Source organism: Melitaea cinxia, chromosome 15 (assembly GCF_905220565.1).
Source record: "Melitaea cinxia chromosome 15, ilMelCinx1.1, whole genome shotgun sequence".
Lineage (NCBI taxonomy): Eukaryota > Metazoa > Arthropoda > Insecta > Lepidoptera > Nymphalidae > Melitaea > Melitaea cinxia.
In genome coordinates, this window is record NC_059408.1 from 11,894,990 (window position 1) to 11,915,000 (window position 20,011).

The 20,011-nt window shown below is 41.1% G+C and overlaps 3 protein-coding genes and 1 long non-coding RNA gene across 4 annotated transcripts; 2 read left to right on the forward strand and 2 right to left on the reverse strand.

The window, feature by feature from the left end:
- Window positions 1-850: 850 nt before the first annotated feature.
- LOC123660577 (NADH-ubiquinone oxidoreductase 75 kDa subunit, mitochondrial) lies at window positions 851-14,526 on the reverse strand. Its single transcript, XM_045595634.1, has 14 exons — window positions 14,446-14,526; window positions 13,972-14,139; window positions 13,324-13,655; window positions 12,982-13,123; window positions 12,433-12,558; window positions 11,956-12,051; window positions 11,502-11,675; window positions 9,828-9,993; window positions 9,107-9,258; window positions 8,016-8,222; window positions 7,128-7,302; window positions 6,799-6,961; window positions 5,443-5,590; window positions 851-1,625 (listed from the first exon to the last, which is right to left on the reverse strand). The coding sequence occupies exons 2-14, from the start codon at window positions 14,134-14,136 to the stop codon at window positions 1,479-1,481; spliced, it is 2,193 nt and encodes a 730-aa protein (XP_045451590.1). The 5' UTR covers window positions 14,137-14,139; window positions 14,446-14,526; the 3' UTR covers window positions 851-1,478.
- Window positions 13,339-14,222, forward strand: LOC123660578. The gene is made up of 3 exons (XR_006744220.1): window positions 13,339-13,447; window positions 13,526-13,613; window positions 14,040-14,222. It is a non-coding gene; the product is annotated as an uncharacterized LOC123660578 (long non-coding RNA).
- Window positions 14,527-14,754: 228 nt separating the features above from the next.
- On the forward strand, window positions 14,755-16,119 carry LOC123660719 (elongation factor 1-beta'). Its single transcript, XM_045595766.1, has 3 exons — window positions 14,755-14,930; window positions 15,085-15,331; window positions 15,723-16,119. The coding sequence occupies exons 1-3, from the start codon at window positions 14,851-14,853 to the stop codon at window positions 16,065-16,067; spliced, it is 672 nt and encodes a 223-aa protein (XP_045451722.1). The 5' UTR covers window positions 14,755-14,850; the 3' UTR covers window positions 16,068-16,119.
- Window positions 16,120-16,547: 428 nt separating this feature from the next.
- On the reverse strand, window positions 16,548-19,392 carry LOC123660325 (erlin-2-like). Its single transcript, XM_045595427.1, has 7 exons — window positions 19,265-19,392; window positions 19,075-19,189; window positions 18,922-19,002; window positions 18,694-18,802; window positions 18,394-18,545; window positions 17,455-17,607; window positions 16,548-17,336 (listed from the first exon to the last, which is right to left on the reverse strand). The coding sequence occupies exons 2-7, from the start codon at window positions 19,180-19,182 to the stop codon at window positions 16,974-16,976; spliced, it is 966 nt and encodes a 321-aa protein (XP_045451383.1). The 5' UTR covers window positions 19,183-19,189; window positions 19,265-19,392; the 3' UTR covers window positions 16,548-16,973.
- Window positions 19,393-20,011: the final 619 nt, after the last annotated feature.

Below are 20,011 nucleotides of genomic sequence, written 5' to 3' on the forward strand. Positions count from 1 at the left end.
TATTCTAAAAAGCAGATAGGTAAGAGGTGTCCCAGTTCGGTCGCCAAACAACAACCCGCTAAATTCCACTATCCACGCCGACGTAAGCACAGCTTTCTAGATTAAACATTTTAAAAAATATATTATTCAACAAATAACTAATTTTAATTGGTTTCATTAGTTAATTTAATAAAACTCAAATAAAATTAGAAAAACTCCGATTAAAATATTGATGAAAAAAAAGACTTCAATATACATCGATAAGTAATAATACAACGTATGTAGTCGAAACAATACTTGAAAAGTACTTGAGATATCTCATGCAAACTGAACAAGCTTTTGATTAAAAAATAATCATCAAAATCGTTACATGCAATAAAAGGTTATGAGGTGACAAACATAAAAATGCAGTTGAATTGAGAACCACCCCCTTACAAACTTAAGCTTTGTGATAATAAAAAAATCACTTATTGAACTATTTAAAGATTCAAAACAATAATAATAATTCAAAATATAATTGGGAATAATAAACTGTTGTAAATATTCTTCAATTTCAGGATTACAGAAAGTTAAACTGCTTAGACGCGGAATCACTTCCCATTCAAGATAACTGAAGAACGAAATAATGTTTCGTTTTACTCAAAACATTAATGATTATAAATCTATATTAATAAAAATAAATGTTGCTAAGCGCATAACTCCAGGATGGCTCGACCAATTTGGCTAATTTATTTTTTTGTATGTTCTTTAAGGCCTACGGAAGGTTTTAATGCTAAAAAAATTAAAAACAATTACATTTATTTAATTTTTACTATTAACTATTGACAGTACGAAGTCTGTCCGGGCAGCTAGTTTAAAAATAAAACAAACATTCCGACAATCATTATACTACACTTTATTTTAAACTTAACGCATATTTACAAAACCTGTTCTTATATCCAAAAATTTCGTTTACATTCCCATGTCGCTACTGTTCTTGTTACATTATAAATATTAATACATTTTTATGATGGAATAATTGAAAATTCACTACTTGTAGAATAAAATAAAAAATAAATAGCTTCGTACATTGAAGTACAGTCAACCGTTAGTTCGTTCTAATGTCAGTTTAAGAGATGAAGATAGAATAGGAATGAATGACCGACTGTACACTTGCATTTCTGAAGTATTTCCTTCGTAAAAATGATTGCAGAAAGGCAAATTTAAAATTTAAAAACTAAATTAAATTTCAAAAATACTTTTCATCTAGTATTGTTATAAGACATTAACTGAAAAGTATTTATGACTGTAATTTTTCACTTATTATATAACACGAATACTTTGAACTCACATTTTCTAATATATCATTTAAATTTGAAAATTGTTTATTACGTTGACATTGGATTTAAGTTTAAATATTGTTTTTAATGTTGAAAAACGCTACAAAAGTTTATATTTTATATAACTTTGTAAGTGGGTATGATTACAAGTGAGTAAGGATTCGTGCATCGATAGTATGTTTAGTATGGAGACTGCTTCTGCTTTAGAACCGCTTGCACGCATTTAGCCATAGTCGGGGAGGCGCGGCTGATGGAGTCCGTCATGAAGTAGTCTTCCAACTGCTTGAGTTGCACGTCTAACTTGCCGGACACCGGTTTTTGCAGACTCTGTGAATATTTTAAAGAAATATTACTATTTTATCTGCTGAAACTTGTAACTTTATGGCTAATTGAGATTCAAAACGTAATAATATATGTATAATGCATTTGCAGTGTAACACAATTCAAACCATGGTTACTACCAGACCCTGATTAAATTAAATTTAAATGGTCTTGTATAATATAGGAAAAGTTCAGCCTATTGCAGTCCATTGCTGGACATAGGCCTCCCCAAGTTTTTATGCCATAACAAGAATATTGCCCTTACGGTCCTTGCGGTGGTAATCACGTATGTATTACATAAGAAGTGTAAGTCAAGCCGTGTGTAGTATAGTGAAGCGTGCGAGTACCTGCGCGAGCGCGCGCGCCTGCGCGAAGTAGTTGTTGGGCTGCACGTCGCCGTAGGCCAGCAGCGCGGGGCTGAGCTCGGCCAGGCGCGCGCGCAGCTCGTCCAGCGTGTCGTACGTGTGAGTCAAGCCGTGTACAGTATAGTGAAGCGTGCGAGTACCTGCGCGAGCGCGCGCGCCTGCGCGAAGTAGTTGTTGGGCTGCACGTCGCCGTAGGCCAGCAGCGCGGGGCTGAGCTCGGCCAGGCGCGCGCGCAGCTCGTCCAGCGTGTCGTACGTGTGAGTCAAGCCGTGTACAGTATAGTGAAGCGTGCGAGTACCTGCGCGAGCGCGCGCGCCTGCGCGAAGTAGTTGTTGGGCTGCACGTCGCCGTAGGCCAGCAGCGCGGGGCTGAGCTCGGCCAGGCGCGCGCGCAGCTCGTCCAGCGTGTCGTACGTGTGAGTCAAGCCGTGTACAGTATAGTGAAGCGTGCGAGTACCTGCGCGAGCGCGCGCGCCTGCGCGAAGTAGTTGTTGGGCTGCACGTCGCCGTAGGCCAGCAGCGCGGGGCTGAGCTCGGCCAGGCGCGCGCGCAGCTCGTCCAGCGTGTCGTACGTGTGAGTCAAGCCGTGTACAGTATAGTGAAGCGTGCGAGTACCTGCGCGAGCGCGCGCGCCTGCGCGAAGTAGTTGTTGGGCTGCACGTCGCCGTAGGCCAGCAGCGCGGGGCTGAGCTCGGCCAGGCGCGCGCGCAGCTCGTCCAGCGTGTCGTACGTGTGAGTCAAGCCGTGTACAGTATAGTGAAGCGTGCGAGTACCTGCGCGAGCGCGCGCGCCTGCGCGAAGTAGTTGTTGGGCTGCACGTCGCCGTAGGCCAGCAGCGCGGGGCTGAGCTCGGCCAGGCGCGCGCGCAGCTCGTCCAGCGTGTCGTACGTGTGAGTCAAGCCGTGTACAGTATAGTGAAGCGTGCGAGTACCTGCGCGAGCGCGCGCGCCTGCGCGAAGTAGTTGTTGGGCTGCACGTCGCCGTAGGCCAGCAGCGCGGGGCTGAGCTCGGCCAGGCGCGCGCGCAGCTCGTCCAGCGTGTCGTACGTGTGAGTCAAGCCGTGTACAGTATAGTGAAGCGTGCGAGTACCTGCGCGAGCGCGCGCGCCTGCGCGAAGTAGTTGTTGGGCTGCACGTCGCCGTAGGCCAGCAGCGCGGGGCTGAGCTCGGCCAGGCGCGCGCGCAGCTCGTCCAGCGTGTCGTACGTGTGAGTCAAGCCGTGTACAGTATAGTGAAGCGTGCGAGTACCTGCGCGAGCGCGCGCGCCTGCGCGAAGTAGTTGTTGGGCTGCACGTCGCCGTAGGCCAGCAGCGCGGGGCTGAGCTCGGCCAGGCGCGCGCGCAGCTCGTCCAGCGTGTCGTACGTGTGAGTCAAGCCGTGTACAGTATAGTGAAGCGTGCGAGTACCTGCGCGAGCGCGCGCGCCTGCGCGAAGTAGTTGTTGGGCTGCACGTCGCCGTAGGCCAGCAGCGCGGGGCTGAGCTCGGCCAGGCGCGCGCGCAGCTCGTCCAGCGTGTCGTACGTGTGAGTCAAGCCGTGTACAGTATAGTGAAGCGTGCGAGTACCTGCGCGAGCGCGCGCGCCTGCGCGAAGTAGTTGTTGGGCTGCACGTCGCCGTAGGCCAGCAGCGCGGGGCTGAGCTCGGCCAGGCGCGCGCGCAGCTCGTCCAGCGTGTCGTACGTGTGAGTCAAGCCGTGTACAGTATAGTGAAGCGTGCGAGTACCTGCGCGAGCGCGCGCGCCTGCGCGAAGTAGTTGTTGGGCTGCACGTCGCCGTAGGCCAGCAGCGCGGGGCTGAGCTCGGCCAGGCGCGCGCGCAGCTCGTCCAGCGTGTCGTACGTGTGAGTCAAGCCGTGTACAGTATAGTGAAGCGTGCGAGTACCTGCGCGAGCGCGCGCGCCTGCGCGAAGTAGTTGTTGGGCTGCACGTCGCCGTAGGCCAGCAGCGCGGGGCTGAGCTCGGCCAGGCGCGCGCGCAGCTCGTCCAGCGTGTCGTACGTGTGAGTCAAGCCGTGTACAGTATAGTGAAGCGTGCGAGTACCTGCGCGAGCGCGCGCGCCTGCGCGAAGTAGTTGTTGGGCTGCACGTCGCCGTAGGCCAGCAGCGCGGGGCTGAGCTCGGCCAGGCGCGCGCGCAGCTCGTCCAGCGTGTCGTACGTGTGAGTCAAGCCGTGTACAGTATAGTGAAGCGTGCGAGTACCTGCGCGAGCGCGCGCGCCTGCGCGAAGTAGTTGTTGGGCTGCACGTCGCCGTAGGCCAGCAGCGCGGGGCTGAGCTCGGCCAGGCGCGCGCGCAGCTCGTCCAGCGTGTCGTACGTGTGAGTCAAGCCGTGTACAGTATAGTGAAGCGTGCGAGTACCTGCGCGAGCGCGCGCGCCTGCGCGAAGTAGTTGTTGGGCTGCACGTCGCCGTAGGCCAGCAGCGCGGGGCTGAGCTCGGCCAGGCGCGCGCGCAGCTCGTCCAGCGTGTCGTACGTGTGAGTCAAGCCGTGTACAGTATAGTGAAGCGTGCGAGTACCTGCGCGAGCGCGCGCGCCTGCGCGAAGTAGTTGTTGGGCTGCACGTCGCCGTAGGCCAGCAGCGCGGGGCTGAGCTCGGCCAGGCGCGCGCGCAGCTCGTCCAGCGTGTCGTACGTGTGAGTCAAGCCGTGTACAGTATAGTGAAGCGTGCGAGTACCTGCGCGAGCGCGCGCGCCTGCGCGAAGTAGTTGTTGGGCTGCACGTCGCCGTAGGCCAGCAGCGCGGGGCTGAGCTCGGCCAGGCGCGCGCGCAGCTCGTCCAGCGTGTCGTACGTGTGAGTCAAGCCGTGTACAGTATAGTGAAGCGTGCGAGTACCTGCGCGAGCGCGCGCGCCTGCGCGAAGTAGTTGTTGGGCTGCACGTCGCCGTAGGCCAGCAGCGCGGGGCTGAGCTCGGCCAGGCGCGCGCGCAGCTCGTCCAGCGTGTCGTACGTGTGAGTCAAGCCGTGTACAGTATAGTGAAGCGTGCGAGTACCTGCGCGAGCGCGCGCGCCTGCGCGAAGTAGTTGTTGGGCTGCACGTCGCCGTAGGCCAGCAGCGCGGGGCTGAGCTCGGCCAGGCGCGCGCGCAGCTCGTCCAGCGTGTCGTACGTGTGAGTCAAGCCGTGTACAGTATAGTGAAGCGTGCGAGTACCTGCGCGAGCGCGCGCGCCTGCGCGAAGTAGTTGTTGGGCTGCACGTCGCCGTAGGCCAGCAGCGCGGGGCTGAGCTCGGCCAGGCGCGCGCGCAGCTCGTCCAGCGTGTCGTACGTGTGAGTCAAGCCGTGTACAGTATAGTGAAGCGTGCGAGTACCTGCGCGAGCGCGCGCGCCTGCGCGAAGTAGTTGTTGGGCTGCACGTCGCCGTAGGCCAGCAGCGCGGGGCTGAGCTCGGCCAGGCGCGCGCGCAGCTCGTCCAGCATGTCGTACGTGTGAGTCAAGCCGTGTACAGTATAGTGAAGCGTGCGAGTACCTGCGCGAGCGCGCGCGCCTGCGCGAAGTAGTTGTTGGGCTGCACGTCGCCGTAGGCCAGCAGCGCGGGGCTGAGCTCGGCCAGGCGCGCGCGCAGCTCGTCCAGCGTGTCGTACGGCAGCCGCGCGCCCGCCACCTCCGACAGCGCCCTGGCCGAGACTGGGGGGTCAGCTCGAGACGTTCGCGTTATCATTGAGACAAAATATAAATATTTCATACTTTCAATACTTGTGTATCACTTTGAGTGATGCTGCAACATGGTTTGCATTTATTAAAACGGAAAACCGTGTTTTTGTACATAAGCTAGTTATTCAATTTGATTTTATAAAATTTGCTTGACACCGAGACATCGAAATAATTTTTATCTACACTAATGTTGTAACATTCTACTTATGTTTCCAATACTTGACTTATAATTACTACTGTTATAGCACAGACAACAAAACACTCAATTTAAGCAATTTCACATGATGGTATAATATCCACATCGATATCGTAAAATCTCATTATAACATCGCGCGCATGCGCGCAGCTGCGCTCTCATTGATTAGATTTTAATGGCGGCAAAATCACTGTGACAATACACGTACGCGTGAATTTAATTTAATAAATTAAAAGTTAAAAATGGATAGCGACGATGATATTTGTACGCCTCCGGATATTCTAGAATTGGCAACAAAATTAACCCACAATCTTTTGCCAGAAAAATCTAGAAAATTATATGAAAATTAACATTAACTTTCAGAATTGTACCATCCAAAATTTGAACAATTGTTGTAAATAAACTATTGTCAGCTTTTACTCTTGTTGTTTGATTAATTGCATTAGTGAAGATAAAGTAGTGTATGCAACTGCATATAACACGGGTATTAAAACACTCGTTACTATTATGAAACTCGCTGCGCTCATTTCATAAACTCACACTCGTGTTTTAATACCCTTCATTATATGACAGTTGCATAAACTACTATATTGTAATAGGACATAGGAGAAAATATCCTATTCAAAATTTCGAACAGTCTGGGCAGTTGGGTCTAGGTGTTTGTGCAGTCTTTGTGGGTCTCTCCACCGTGCCTCGGAGATCACGTTGAGCCGTCAGTCCCGGTTGTTATCATGTACACCTGATAGCGATCGTTATTCATAGTAGGAAATATATCCGCCAACCCGCATTGGAGCAGCGTGGTGGATTAAGCTCTGATCCTTTTCCTACATGTGGAAAGAGGCCTATGCCCACTAGTGGGATATTAAAGGCTGACGCATCCCACTGCTGGACATTGGGCTTTTTTCCATATAAGAGAAGAAAGGATACGAATCCGCACGTGTAACAGAACACGCGAGTATATAAAGCGCGCCGTACCGAATGATCTTCCAGTCCTCGCGCGCCTTCCCCGGCGGCGAGACGGCGGGCAGCGTCTGCTGCGCGCGGCCCTCCGCGTTCACGTACGTGGCGCGCTTTTCCGTGTACGCGGCGCCCGGCAGCACGATGTCCGCGATCGCGGCGCCCGCGTCGCCGTGGTGGCCTGCGGGAGTGCTCGCTTTAATACTTCTTCGGATAAAGCCGACCTAGATTCTATCTACGTTAATGTCCGGTTTAGATTTATACCTTCTTTTAGACACAATAATGAAGGGAATACCCGCACCGAAGACACTGCTAATCCCCGTGTGGGCCAGTAGTGCCGCAGGTACCTTGGTAGATGACGACGCAGTCGGCGGGCAGCTCGGCGCGGCTGACGAGCCCCGCGTCGGCGCCCAGCAGGAACACAAGGCGCGGCCCGGCCCGCAGGCGCGCGCCCAGCCCCGCCTGGTAGCCGACGTCCAGCGCCGCCGCCTGCGACGCCGTGCGCTGCAGCACGTTCAGCACCTGGGGGGGGGGGGGGTTCACCCGCGTTAATTTAATGTAAAAATAAAATTTCAACTGAGGTAGGGCACAGCAAGAATTTCCTGTCCAAAATATGGAGCAGCCCGACTGGGGTACTACCTCGACCTTACAGAAGATCACAGCAAAATAATACTGTTTTCAAGCAGTATTGTGTTCCTGTTGGTTAGTAAGGTGACCAGAGCTCCTGGGGGATTGGGGATTGGGTCGGCAACGAGCTTGCGATGCTTCTGGTGTTGCAGGTGTCTATAAGCTACGGTAATCGCTTACCATCAGGTGAGCCGTACGCTTGTTTGCCGACCTAGTGACATAAAAAAAAAAAACAAACCTACTTAAATATTATATAGCCTATAGCCCTTAAGCTTTCCTCAGTAAATAAACTAACTCGAAGATAATTTTTCGATTCAAAACAGTAGTTCCCGCTAAAACAAACAAACAAACCCTTCACCTTTAACATATTTGTATAAAATTTATCGCGTTTATACCTGCACGACTGTCGAAACTTTTTGTTACGAAAAGGATTACACCAAAGATTATAAAAGGTGTTCTAAATAATATTTACAACATTATATTTTAATCAAGATATTTTTTTAATAAGAAAAAATACTCGGAATTACTTTAACTCCTTACTTAACCTTTGTATTTACCCATAGTAATTCTATTACACTAAAATACCACAGTAATAACATCACACAAACCTTCCACTCCTTATCAACCAATTTATCCTGAAGCCTTAACGACAGCTCCTGGGTGTACGCCAACAGAGCTGCTCCCTCTGGAGTTTTGAGCTGGTCTGCTCCGAGAATGACTACAGGTCGCTTCGCGTTCTCAAGCCTCTTCAACACTTCATGAGACGACGTACCAGTGGCTAGATCCTTGACGATGGAGGCTGAGTCGCCAACATGCTGTTGGAATTTTTTTTTTCAATTAAATATTCTTTAGATCAATCATTTTTAGTTATTTATTTTTCTAAACTAAATTTTTTCAAGGTATTCTGGGAATCTACATATTGATACGTGAAGCAAAAACTTTGTACCCCATCATACGAAAATTACGCGGACGGAGGAGTATAAAATTTCGCACACAATTTATATAGAGAAGTGCAGAATGCTATTCCTTTTTTTAAATCATACATAATAATATACATTAAATAAATTTAAAAAAAACTTAGTGTGTGCTTAAGACCGCACGGAAGAAGTGAAAACTTCATTGACCTGCCTCGGGTACACTCGGAGGTCCCGAGTTCAGCAGATTAAGCCTTTCACCTCAGAGCGTTACAGATCAGCCTAACTTACTACCTACGATAAAAATGTGTGCGGTGCGGCAAAAGAACTTTTCACTTCAAAAACATTACACACACTATTATGTACTTGACACACACACACACACACGAATATATACTCTTTTGTTTATTATTATAGAAGTATAGTCTTTGACAACAGAACCTTAATAATGTTCAAACTTATTATTTTAATTAATTATGGTCACATTTCAACCACTGGGCGACGACTTGTTCAAATAAACTTTGTCATTATCTAGTTAGTGCTTTATTTTAGTAAGCTCCTACCAGATCATAAACTAATTCAAGTAGGAAACACTATATTGATATATGACTTCTGTAATTCAAAATGATACTAAACAAACCCTTCAGATAGCTCAGAAAACAAAATCGATTACAACTAACAAAACTTTCAGATATTTAACATATTTACAGAAATACATTAAGCCTGGCTCTCATTCCTTTAAAGACGGTCAAAAGCAATAAAGCGCAACACTGTTTCATACTCACCATGTAATCGTATGTGAGGTCGACTTTCGGTCCAATGAGCGCTACATCCGTCTCTTTGTGTACGAACGCCTTGCGTATGCGTGCGTTCAACAGCGGCGCTTCAAAACGTACGTTCGTACCGATCAACAGTACAAAATCGGCATCTTCAACGTCTAAGGACAAAATAAATATTAGTATACAAAACATATATAATGGAGACAGTAATTAATAGTGGAAATGGAAGTTGGATAAGGCATCCGGAGGTTGGCAGCACCACTGGGCAATTCGATCAAGACGGCGAGACGACGATACGAGACACGATTGAAAACAAATTTTGTAAAAATCACTAAAACGAAAATTATAAATTGTTACACTGAATTTCTTTGCTCTTACCTCACAAGTTATGTCTTACAATAGCCGTCGTAATAGTGTCTTAGAATCCAATGGTTAGCATAAATATACCAGACGAGGTGTGCAATTTCACCCGTTAAGTTATTTTTTTTTGTTCACTGCTTAGTTTCTATTTATCAGTGTTATAATCCAGATGGTTTATAGCCCAGTCTAACTAAACTTAATGCCTTGATTAGCAATTCGATAAAGAAATAATAATTTGCGCTTTATATTATTTGTTTAGAAACACAGATTACATTATCTGTATTTTAAAACAACCATTTGAAGTAAATAACTTTTTATTAAAGCAATAAAGCTAATTAGTAGTATTTTTTGTAAACATTAAACTTACTGGCAATCTTCGTATTCAGCAAATATGAGGAACGCAAGTCCGTGCCAGAGCCCTCTAGCGGGAAATACTGCTCAGTGCATACATTCTCCGAGCCCAGGCGGTTGAACATGTCCTTTAGAGCAACTAATGATTCCGCATCCGCTAAATCGCCCGCTACCGCCAGTAACTGAATAACAAGTTATAAAATCAGAACTGAAGTTTTAACAAATACACTTTTAAGTGATTCTATTCTAAGAGGCAGTCATAGCATTGTCTGTATTCCAATGTCAGTAGGGTAAACATAACAGTTTGTGAAAATTGTTAACCCATTAGGAACTATTCTATGCTTTCATAGAATTATTTGTAGGATCCAAGGAGCTACAAATGAATTACTAGATCTAAGAAATGATAGGATAAACAAAGGAATATGATTACAAACAAGGAAAACCTTGTTGTAGGATTCTATTATGCAGCGTAAGAAACGTAACCACAGCAGCTAATTCATGCTAATTCCCTAATCTAGTCAGATTACACCTGTCCCGCTTAATTTTCTCATCTCTCATTGGCCTTAGTCCGTCTATTGCAGACGATTTAGACAGTGTCAGACAGACACTGTGTTGCCTAGGTCACTCTTCAGGAAAACGCAGAGTTGCCTAAGCTCTGCGCCACCCTCTCGATCTCACTAGCTAGGCCCACAGGAACGACGAGTCGATACCTGTGGAGCCAGTTCGGCTGCAGGAGTTTTTCGCATTTTAGAGCTATGCCACGACTGTTTGACGGAGACCCCATTCGAGGTTACAAATGAAGTTTTCCTTCTCCAGGACCCTGATAATTTTGGGCTAGGTTTATCCTTCGGTCGCCTTTTACGACCCCACAGGAAGAAAGGGGGTGGTGCTATTCTACTCGGCCGACATCACACGGCATCAAGCTTAATTTATACGTACTATGATTGATTATAATTGATTTAGCTGTGTGGCTACGGCATTAAAGAATAAAGCCACCCACTCTGATCCCTTGGGTGTCGTAAGAGGCGACTAAGGGATAACACAGTTCCACTACCACCTTGGAACTTAAAAAGCTGACCGATGGCAGGATAACCATCCAGCTGCTGGCTTTGAAATACACAGGCCGAAGACGAGCAGCAGCGTCTTCGGTTCGACAAAGCCTGCCCTGTGGTCACCAACCCGCCTGCCCAACATGGTGACTATGGGTAACACACATGAGCTCACGCCATTTTTGGCGCGAACTTGTGGAGGCCTCTGTCCAGCAGTGGACTGCAATAAGCGAAATGATGATGATGACGATGATGATAATTGATTCGTTAACAGATTGGTGATATATATAAGGTATATATGTGTGTAGATATGTGTTTACATATATTATTTTAAAGTACACCTCTATGCCGCTTTTTTCTTATTCATGTCCTTTTCTAAAGGTTGTCTGGAAGAGATCGCTCTTTAGCGTTAAGTGCGCCTTTTGTACATTTCTTTTTTTTTGTTATTTTTTCTTGCATATTTTATGTTACATGTATTGTTTCTGGTTGTGCAATAAATAATATTTGTATTGTATTGTTACGTAACTTGTATAATTTTATTTAAAAGTACTGATTTTGCAGCCGGATCCTGTACTATTATATAAACAGGCTTTCGTGTAATTGATATGGCAGCTTTAAGTGCAACCTTTCAAGCAATATACCTTCTCCGGAGGGCAGTCCCGCAGGGCTCGTGCTGCGGCCACGATGGCGTCCTCCCACTCCACAGGCGTGAGGTTCCCTCGGCTGTCCGCTATCATGGGGGTCACGAGACGTTGACGCTTCAGACCGTCGCAGGCGAACCGCGACTTGTCTGACAACCACTCCTCGTTAATCTCCTAAGACCAGAAGAATTTTTGTAACAATCCCAATTTATTAATTACCAATATAACTCCGGTTATTAAAACTATTGTCTGTTCTTTTTCTTAGGCAATTCATTTTTTACTGAATATTTACTACTGAACTCACATATTTAATGAGAATAGGTCATTAAGGTCGTAAAAGGTCATGATAAGTTATTTCACATTTTAGCACTACTTCAAAAAATATGTAACTACTGGTGGATTAAAAACTTTATCAGTACCTATTTAAATTTACAATAAATACAACTGTTCATACCTCATTGGTTCTCGGTAAAATACGTAGTACTTCGTTTGTACGTGTCGTGACAACAATGTTGCTACCCAAGGGATCTAAGACATCTACTGAATCAATCTAAAAATAAAAACTTATAATGATTACAACAATCAAGTTAAAATATATCTACCATATTTACATAATGTTGCAAAATCAAAATTTTAAGAATGATTAATTAATTCATATGTCCGGCATGAATTCAAACATTACTTAATGTCACTGTATCATTTAATGCTAATCTACTCATTATTATCATTTAATAACCCACAATTTTGCACTAAACATATAAATTTTTTGGCAAATTAAAAACAGTTGTGTTATAAAAATATAATTTAAATCCTTGGCATTGAGGTCAAAAAAGGCAAATTAACATTCCTATGTTTATCAAAATAAACAATATTATTGTCAATATACCCAACTCAAATTTTTTTATTAAAGATTTATAATATGTTTACTTACCCTCCTGGTCTCCCAGGGTCGAGCTGCAAAGCTGTATGGTTTAGAAGTGAGTGCACCAACAGGGCACAAATCAATAATATTTCCAGATAACTCAGACAAGAACATTTTCTCGACATATGTTCCAACCTGTTAATCATTAATGACATGGTTTTAAAACTATTTTAAAAGTAATCCCAAAGCTGTTAACTATAGCATCTTAATATTCACAGGTTCAGAGTTACAGTGTGATTTCATTGACAATTTATTTATTGTATGTACTACAAACTGTTGCTAACTAGACTTTTTTTATAAAAATGTAATCCCATATGATATAAAAATAATTTTTCAATTCAAACCAGTAATTTCTGAGACAAGCACATTCAACCAAACAATCTCTATATAAGTAATATAACAAAAACTTTATAATATCAACACATAATATAGACAATATTTGTAATATTTAGTTCTTAAGTTGTGGATTGTAAATATGCACAATGCTTAATAAACTATTGTTATTTTTATATACACAATATATATAAAATTTATCCATTTAGCAAGTTTTAAATTTACCTGCATGTCAGTTCCTCTACCTGTAGTTCCGAAATCATCAACACCGGCCACCTCAGACGCAAAACGAATGCACCTCGTACAGTGGATGCATCGAGTCATAATCGTCTTTATTAATGGTCCCACATCTTTATCTTCCACAGCCCTAGTTAAATAATTACTTATTAGAAACCTATTAAACTTATAAAATCTTACACATCTTTTTAATTATTTAAAACAGAAAGAAGTGAATAAGTTTCTATAACTTCAACAAATTTTCAAAATTAAGAATTTGTTTGATTTCCTTTCTTATTATTAGAAATTATTTTCTACTGCAAACATTATTTAAGTAACAATAAGGCCAACCTTTTTCCAGAAAAGTGGATATCAGTAAACCGGCTCTTATCAGAACCAAATGCCATAGACTGATCTTGCAAGTCACATTCACCACCCTGGTCACAGATAGGGCAGTCCAAAGGATGATTAACAAGTAAGAACTCCATGACACCCTCACGAGCTTTTCTAGTGAGATCAGAATCAGTTTTAACTCTCATTCCTTTCATAACAGGCATAGCGCAAGCTGCAACAGGCTTGGGTGACTTCTCTACTTCTACCAAGCACATCCTACAGTTGCCAGCCACTGCTAATCTTTCATGGTAACAAAACCGAGGTATTTCAACACCAACTTGAGCTGCTGCCTAAAAATAACAAAAAGCTGACATAATCATGTTATAGTTATTTTTATTGATGGTAATTTCTTTTAAATATTGAATAAAGTGCTCAAGACGAGTAATTTACAATTATATATTTTTCTAAATTTTACATTGTCAAACAATACACACAAATTTAGTTGGAACTTTATGTGTAAATTGAATACATCACATATTCATCATCATCATTTCAGCCTATCACAGTCCACTGCTGGACACAGGCCTCCTCACATATTACAGACTTAATAATCAAAAGATACACCAAATTATTAATTAAAAATCAAAATATTTTATGCCAACTTACTTGCAAAACAGTAGTGCCAGGTGGGACATATACAGGTTTGTCATTAATAAAAACCTCAACTTTGTCAGGCTGGGCTTGAACTTGGTCGGCAAATTTGCGAGCCGCTAGCGGTGCGACTCGGCTGGGAGATAGCGCAAGCGCCCGGGACAGCGGCTGGCGTAGCATTTTCTGCAGCAACCAAAAACTAACAATTAAACAATATCACTTTGTATGTATCTTATACTAGAGATTTTAACAAAAATTAAACAACTATAATACTGTACTATTCGATTATAAATTATTTATCTCTGACGGAGTTAAAATTGATTTTATATCGAAATAAATCTTCTTGTTATTATTACATAAGTAGGGTTGTCTAACCTAAATAAGAATATAACACATCAAAGAATACTTAATATAATAGAGAATTAATGAATTTAAAAATAAAATGCTCTAAAACTAAAAACTTAAAAGGAAATTTACTAAATAACGTACTTTAATAGAGTATTTCTGATTCTGAAAATATATTATAATGACAGGACAGACCGAAATCTGTCAATTTGCCATGTCGAATGTCAAATGCTTTGACGTCAATATAAATCACAGAGCACAGTAATGTATAAATCATTGATATAAACGCATTCAAATTAAAGCCACCCAGCTGCTAGCAAGAATACTTGTTCGTAGGACTGAAAAAAAAAAACAATTTGAATTTTTAATCTTGATGAATTCTTATTGGATCTTTTTTTCCTAGGCTTTTGTATGATACAGACTGTTCACTTCACTGTATCATAGATTTTTAATTTTTAATCTGTGAGCAACTGTCTTTCTCTTTCTTTCACTCAATTTAATCCGGCTGTGCGGTGTGGTACTTGTAAGAAAGACTAATATTATTATAAAATGGCTATCGGAGACGTTAAAACTCCACAAGGTCTCAGTGAACTAAACAAATATTTGGCTGAGAAGAGTTATATCTCAGGGTAAGTTAGAATATTTACTTTCGAAAGTACTCAGTACCACGTCAACCGAACTTAACCTCTTTATTTTACAATAGTCAAATTTAACACAACATCAGTTATCATGGTCGTGTCCTTGACCGCGAAAAAACGATAACGAAGATACTATTTTGTATAGATACACACCTTCTCAAGCTGATGTACAAGTTTTCGAGCAAGTAGGAAAGGCGCCGGCCGCTAGCTTGCCCCACGCTCTTCGCTGGTACAACCACATCGCTTCGTACACCCCGGCCGAGCGTAAGGCATGGGTTGCTGGAGTGAGCCCTTTGACCGCAGGCGCTAAACCAACAGCCCCTGCGCCCGCCAAAAAAGAAGAAGAGGATGATGATGACGATGTCGATCTTTTCGGCTCAGATGAGGAAGAGGTATGACTCATTCTTATTATTTTTTTTCTTATACGACTAGGTCGGCAAACAAGCTGGTAGTATCAACGGCTGGCTAATGGTAGACTGTTACCATGGCCTTTAGAATCCTGCAACACTCCCTGGGAACTCAGGCTACCTTACTCACTTTAGGAACACAACACTTCTGTAAGGTTGAGGTACTTCCTCAGATGGGCTGTTCCAGATATTAACTAGGATATATCCTACTGTGCCCTACCTCAATGACTACTGCGGCTAATATAATTATTTACAGTGTACATTAAGTTAATAAGTTATATATTAAATAAACAGATATTGATATCTGTTAATCATAGATGTAAATTATGAAATGAAACAATATGACAACATGAAATTAACCATTGGCTTTTTTTAGGATGCTGAGGCAGCCAAAATCCGTGAAGAACGTTTGAAGGCCTACGCTGATAAGAAATCAAAGAAACCAGCCCTCATTGCTAAATCCTCTATTATCCTTGATGTCAAACCATGGGATGATGAAACCGACATGGCTGAAATGGAGAAACAAGTTAGAACTATTGAAATGGATGGTCTACTGTGGGGTGCTTCCAAACTTGTTCCGGTTGGTTATGGAATCAATAAGCTTCAAATTATGTGTGTCATTGAAGATGACAAAGTATCTGTAGACCTTTTGACAGAAAAGATTCAAGAATTCGAAGATTATGTCCAATCTGTGGACATTGCAGCCTTTAATAAAATCTAATCTGATGCCATTTAATCCTAAGTTATTTCTTCATTAAAATATTCATATAAAAGAAACGTGTTTTAATGTTATAAACAAAATTCAGATACAACAACATTCAACTTAAGCCTTATATCTTACTATTGTATCAATAAGAAACACTAATAAAAAATAAGAATTATTATCACATCTATGATACTTCAGATATTATATTCGTTTTTACATTCATAATCAATCAGTGTATAGTTACTGGTACAGATCTTAATAACTATGACAGAATGGAAATTGCTTTGGACATTTTACAATAGTGGTTACCAAAACATTCATGAATTTTTTTTAGTTGCATAACACTGCAATTTCTATATATATATAGAAATTGCAGTGTTATGCAACTAAAAAAAATTATATATATATATATATATATATTATATATATTATATATATATATATATATATATATATAATAAAAAAAGTATTTAAGATAAAATAAAAAGTAAGAAATTAAAAAAAAATTATCTTTTTAATTATTAAAGAAATAAGTATAATTACATAGTATGTAGACCAATTAGTACTCTACTTGTAATGCTCTTGTAGTAAGGAAGAGTAACAAATCACTAAAGATGCATGAGTCAGTTCAGGTGTGCTGTGTGACTGTGCAATCCCTACCAAAAAAATTCTTCTCACTCCCATGTTTTACTTCATACTATTAATAGAGACATAAAAACAATTGTTCTGGAGATCACTTAGCGCTTAAGATGCGAGCCAGTAACTATAATCAATTTAACTAACAATTACAAAGTCATTTAATCACATTAGTATACCAGAGTCTTTTTACACAGCACACAAATTACTAAATGTTTTCAGACCATATTTTCGGAACAAGCACTATTGTATGACTAGTTTTGGTCTTGAAAGAGTTATTATCACTCATTCAACCTGCACATTTTTAGAAAAACTCTCACCAACATTTGCTTGCAAAAACATATTGGGAATATCATTGCCGAAATATATCTTATTGTTCAATGCAAGTGCTTCATATTTCTTCAGTTCTAGATATTCTTTTGTTAAAAGCAATTTATTTGCCTCTGCTTGCTTCTTAAGGTGGTAGTAATCTGCTTCGGCTTTGGTTTGTTGTTTTGCTTTGTGGATACTATCTTCTATTAGTTCAATTTTCTGTAGAGATTCCTTTTCCATGATCTTCTGTTCGTATTGTATTTTAGCAACATGAGCTTCCTTTTCAGCCTCAATTACTGCCTTTCTTCGTGCTGTCTCTGCCTCTTTTTCAACAACCTGAATAAGTTGGACTTTTTTAATTTCTTAAAGCTTGAATCCATTCAAGTTTTTTATATACAATTTTACCAATAAAAATTTATAATATATTTTATTTTAAAACACATGTAAAGTATACCTTTTGATGTTGTTCTGCAATAAGGAACTTTGACTTTTCAGCCTCCATAAGTTCATAATTCTTTCTTATAGCTTCTGGTATTTTTGGTTTTGTAACACGAACTCCATTCACCTTTAGACCTGGAGCTAACTCGTTGAGATCATTTTGTAATGCCTAGACAAGAAAATTAAAATGTAAGACAATAATAGCAAAACACCTTATTCATAATTATTCATATTAATAAAATATTGATATCTTTGATTATTTATTTAACAATTGTTACTTATATGTATAAAGATGATTAGTTATAAAGTCTTACATAATACATAAGATAAGATTATGTGGAATCAATAATCATTAGGTATATGAGCTACTATATTGTTACTTGTTATATAAACTAGAACATAAAAGTAATATGTACCAAAATTAATTAACTGGATACTAGATTAGGTCTTTGAAATTCAATTAAATAGATATTTTTAAAACTTAGCTAGGAGCTATAAGTTTTAGTACTTTCATGAGCCCTAATATTAAGAATTATATATGTATTTTCCATTATGGCCAGTGACCATGATACTTGGAATGTTAGTGAAATAACCTGAACTCAAAACAACCAACAAGAAAATTGATAAATATCCCATTTTACATATCAATCATAATGTAGAGCTGTTCTTATTATAAAAATGTAACTATTAAATTATATCCTAATTGAGTGTTTTTCTACCTTTTAGTGCTTGGGGACAATTGGTCAAAATGTATATTTTGCCACAGACCAATAACTGTTTTTGGTAAAATCTGGAGTAACTAGTAGTATAGTAGTTGGAGTTCGTAGCTATAGCCTAGTGAGAGTCACTCAGGCTGCACCTTCCTTTCATGGACAACTTTGGTTCATTCCAGGGACCACTGATTATGCACCACTATTCTAGATAGTCTTGGTATTCGAGTTAACATTATACTTACTGTACTGAGATTCTCATCGATCTGATCAAATAAGTCAATGTAAACTTCATGCAGCGAGTGTGCACTACAGAACTGATTCAGTTCATGATGCACCTTATTAAATATCAATGTTTTGTCATAATCTGCTGTGAAGTTACGCACCACATCTAAAACTGTAATCAAATACATTATAAACGATTAACAATTACAAATTAATCCATATGCAATAGGAACTCTAATTGATTAAATTAATGAAAAACATCAATAAAATCATATTTAATTTATACATTGATTTAATTTATCAATTACAATTCAACTTACCACTATTAGGGTCTAACTTATTAACTACCTCAATTCTTTCAAAATATATCATGACTCCGCCACTTGTACCACAGGGTACATTTTTTACTTCATCAGTTTGTAATGTTGTCTAAAAAGAAAATAAATGGATTTAAAACAAGTCCTATTGTCCTTAACTTTTATTTGTTATTACCAAAAATAGCACTAATTCACTCATTTTATTTCACTACTTTTTTAATATTTCAATACCTGTATTGCTTTATAAGTTGTTAGTACTGGAATCATCATGTGGAAGCCTGGTTGGCTCGTAACTGGTAACAAAGCTCCTCCCTGTGATTAGTTTAAATAATTAAAATATATCATTACTACAAAATATATATATTTTTTTGTACATTTACTTACTCTGTAGTAAACCCCTACATATCCTTCCTCTACTTTGTGTAAAGAAAAGTGCACAGACACTCCAACCGCTAAAATAATCACAGCCAACATAGATGTCTGATCTGCCATGACTGGACTGTAAAATAACAACTAAGTTAAGAAAAATATACCTGCATGTTTATACTTAGTTCAAGTCTTGGTCATTATTTACCTCCAAAAATCTAAATGAACACTCACTATTAGTGGTATGATTATTGATTTGTCGGATTTATTGTATTAAAATACGGATAATGTTGTTTCAAGGAATCGTTATATTCACATAGAAATCGATTTTAAAATTATGTGTCTTTATAAATAATTATGGTATATACTTTTAATATTAAACGCCAATCAACTTATTTTATTTCTGTCAGACTGTCAGTCATCTGTCAGTGGTCAATGGCATCTATTCTTTGATGTGATAAACGTCAGTTCACTATCACAGATAGCAATGAACAAATAAGTAAATGCTAAATATTATCTAAAGAAAGAAAATTTTCATCTCTTTCTCATGATTATACTAGCGGACCCGGCAGACGTTGTCCAATTTCCTGCCCGGTAAACAGCTATCTTTGATTGCTTACATACCTCATGCGAAGAATGCGCGCGAAGCTCGCACATTGCTTGTAAACCGTGTATCCAAGTGGTGTGGATACCATCAGGATCACTGGACTTCTTGATGTCGAGGGAATGCAGAACACGACGAACGGTACCGTGCTTAAAGCGCACATTACGCATAGCGTGCTCGCACTGTGGAACGCTCGATAGTGCTCTCCCCTTATCGTCAAGAGTTGAATTAGGCACAAAAATAGTGCAAAGCATTTTCGTTTTTTCTTTCGCAGAATGTGCCAGGGAGCCTTCTCTCTCTCTCTCTCTCTTATCGGTCCCTCATGTCTGAGGATCGTGGTCAGCATCAGCG

Bases quoted from the DNA above. Each gene is read 5' to 3' on its own strand.
- LOC123660577 (XM_045595634.1), bottom strand. From the start codon at position 14,136: ATGCTACGCCAGCCGCTGTCCCGGGCGCTTGCGCTATCTCCCAGCCGA. The intron at 12,559-12,981 runs GTAAATTTAAAA...AATGATTAACAG, and splicing joins GTAGAGGAACTGACATGCAG to GTTGGAACATATGTCGAGAA. The intron at 9,994-11,501 runs GTATATTGCTTG...CTTGTTATTCAG, and splicing joins GGGACTGCCCTCCGGAGAAG to TTACTGGCGGTAGCGGGCGA.
- LOC123660719 (XM_045595766.1), top strand. From the start codon at position 14,851: ATGGCTATCGGAGACGTTAAAACTCCACAAGGTCTCAGTGAACTAAAC. The intron at 14,931-15,084 runs GTAAGTTAGAAT...TATTTTGTATAG, and splicing joins GAGAAGAGTTATATCTCAGG to ATACACACCTTCTCAAGCTG. The intron at 15,332-15,722 runs GTATGACTCATT...GGCTTTTTTTAG, and splicing joins TCGGCTCAGATGAGGAAGAG to GATGCTGAGGCAGCCAAAAT.
- LOC123660325 (XM_045595427.1), bottom strand. From the start codon at position 19,182: ATGGCAGATCAGACATCTATGTTGGCTGTGATTATTTTAGCGGTTGGA. The intron at 18,546-18,693 runs GTAAGTTGAATT...ATTTGATTACAG, and splicing joins TAAGTTAGACCCTAATAGTG to TTTTAGATGTGGTGCGTAAC. The intron at 17,337-17,454 runs GTATACTTTACA...CAACTTATTCAG, and splicing joins TTGCAGAACAACATCAAAAG to GTTGTTGAAAAAGAGGCAGA.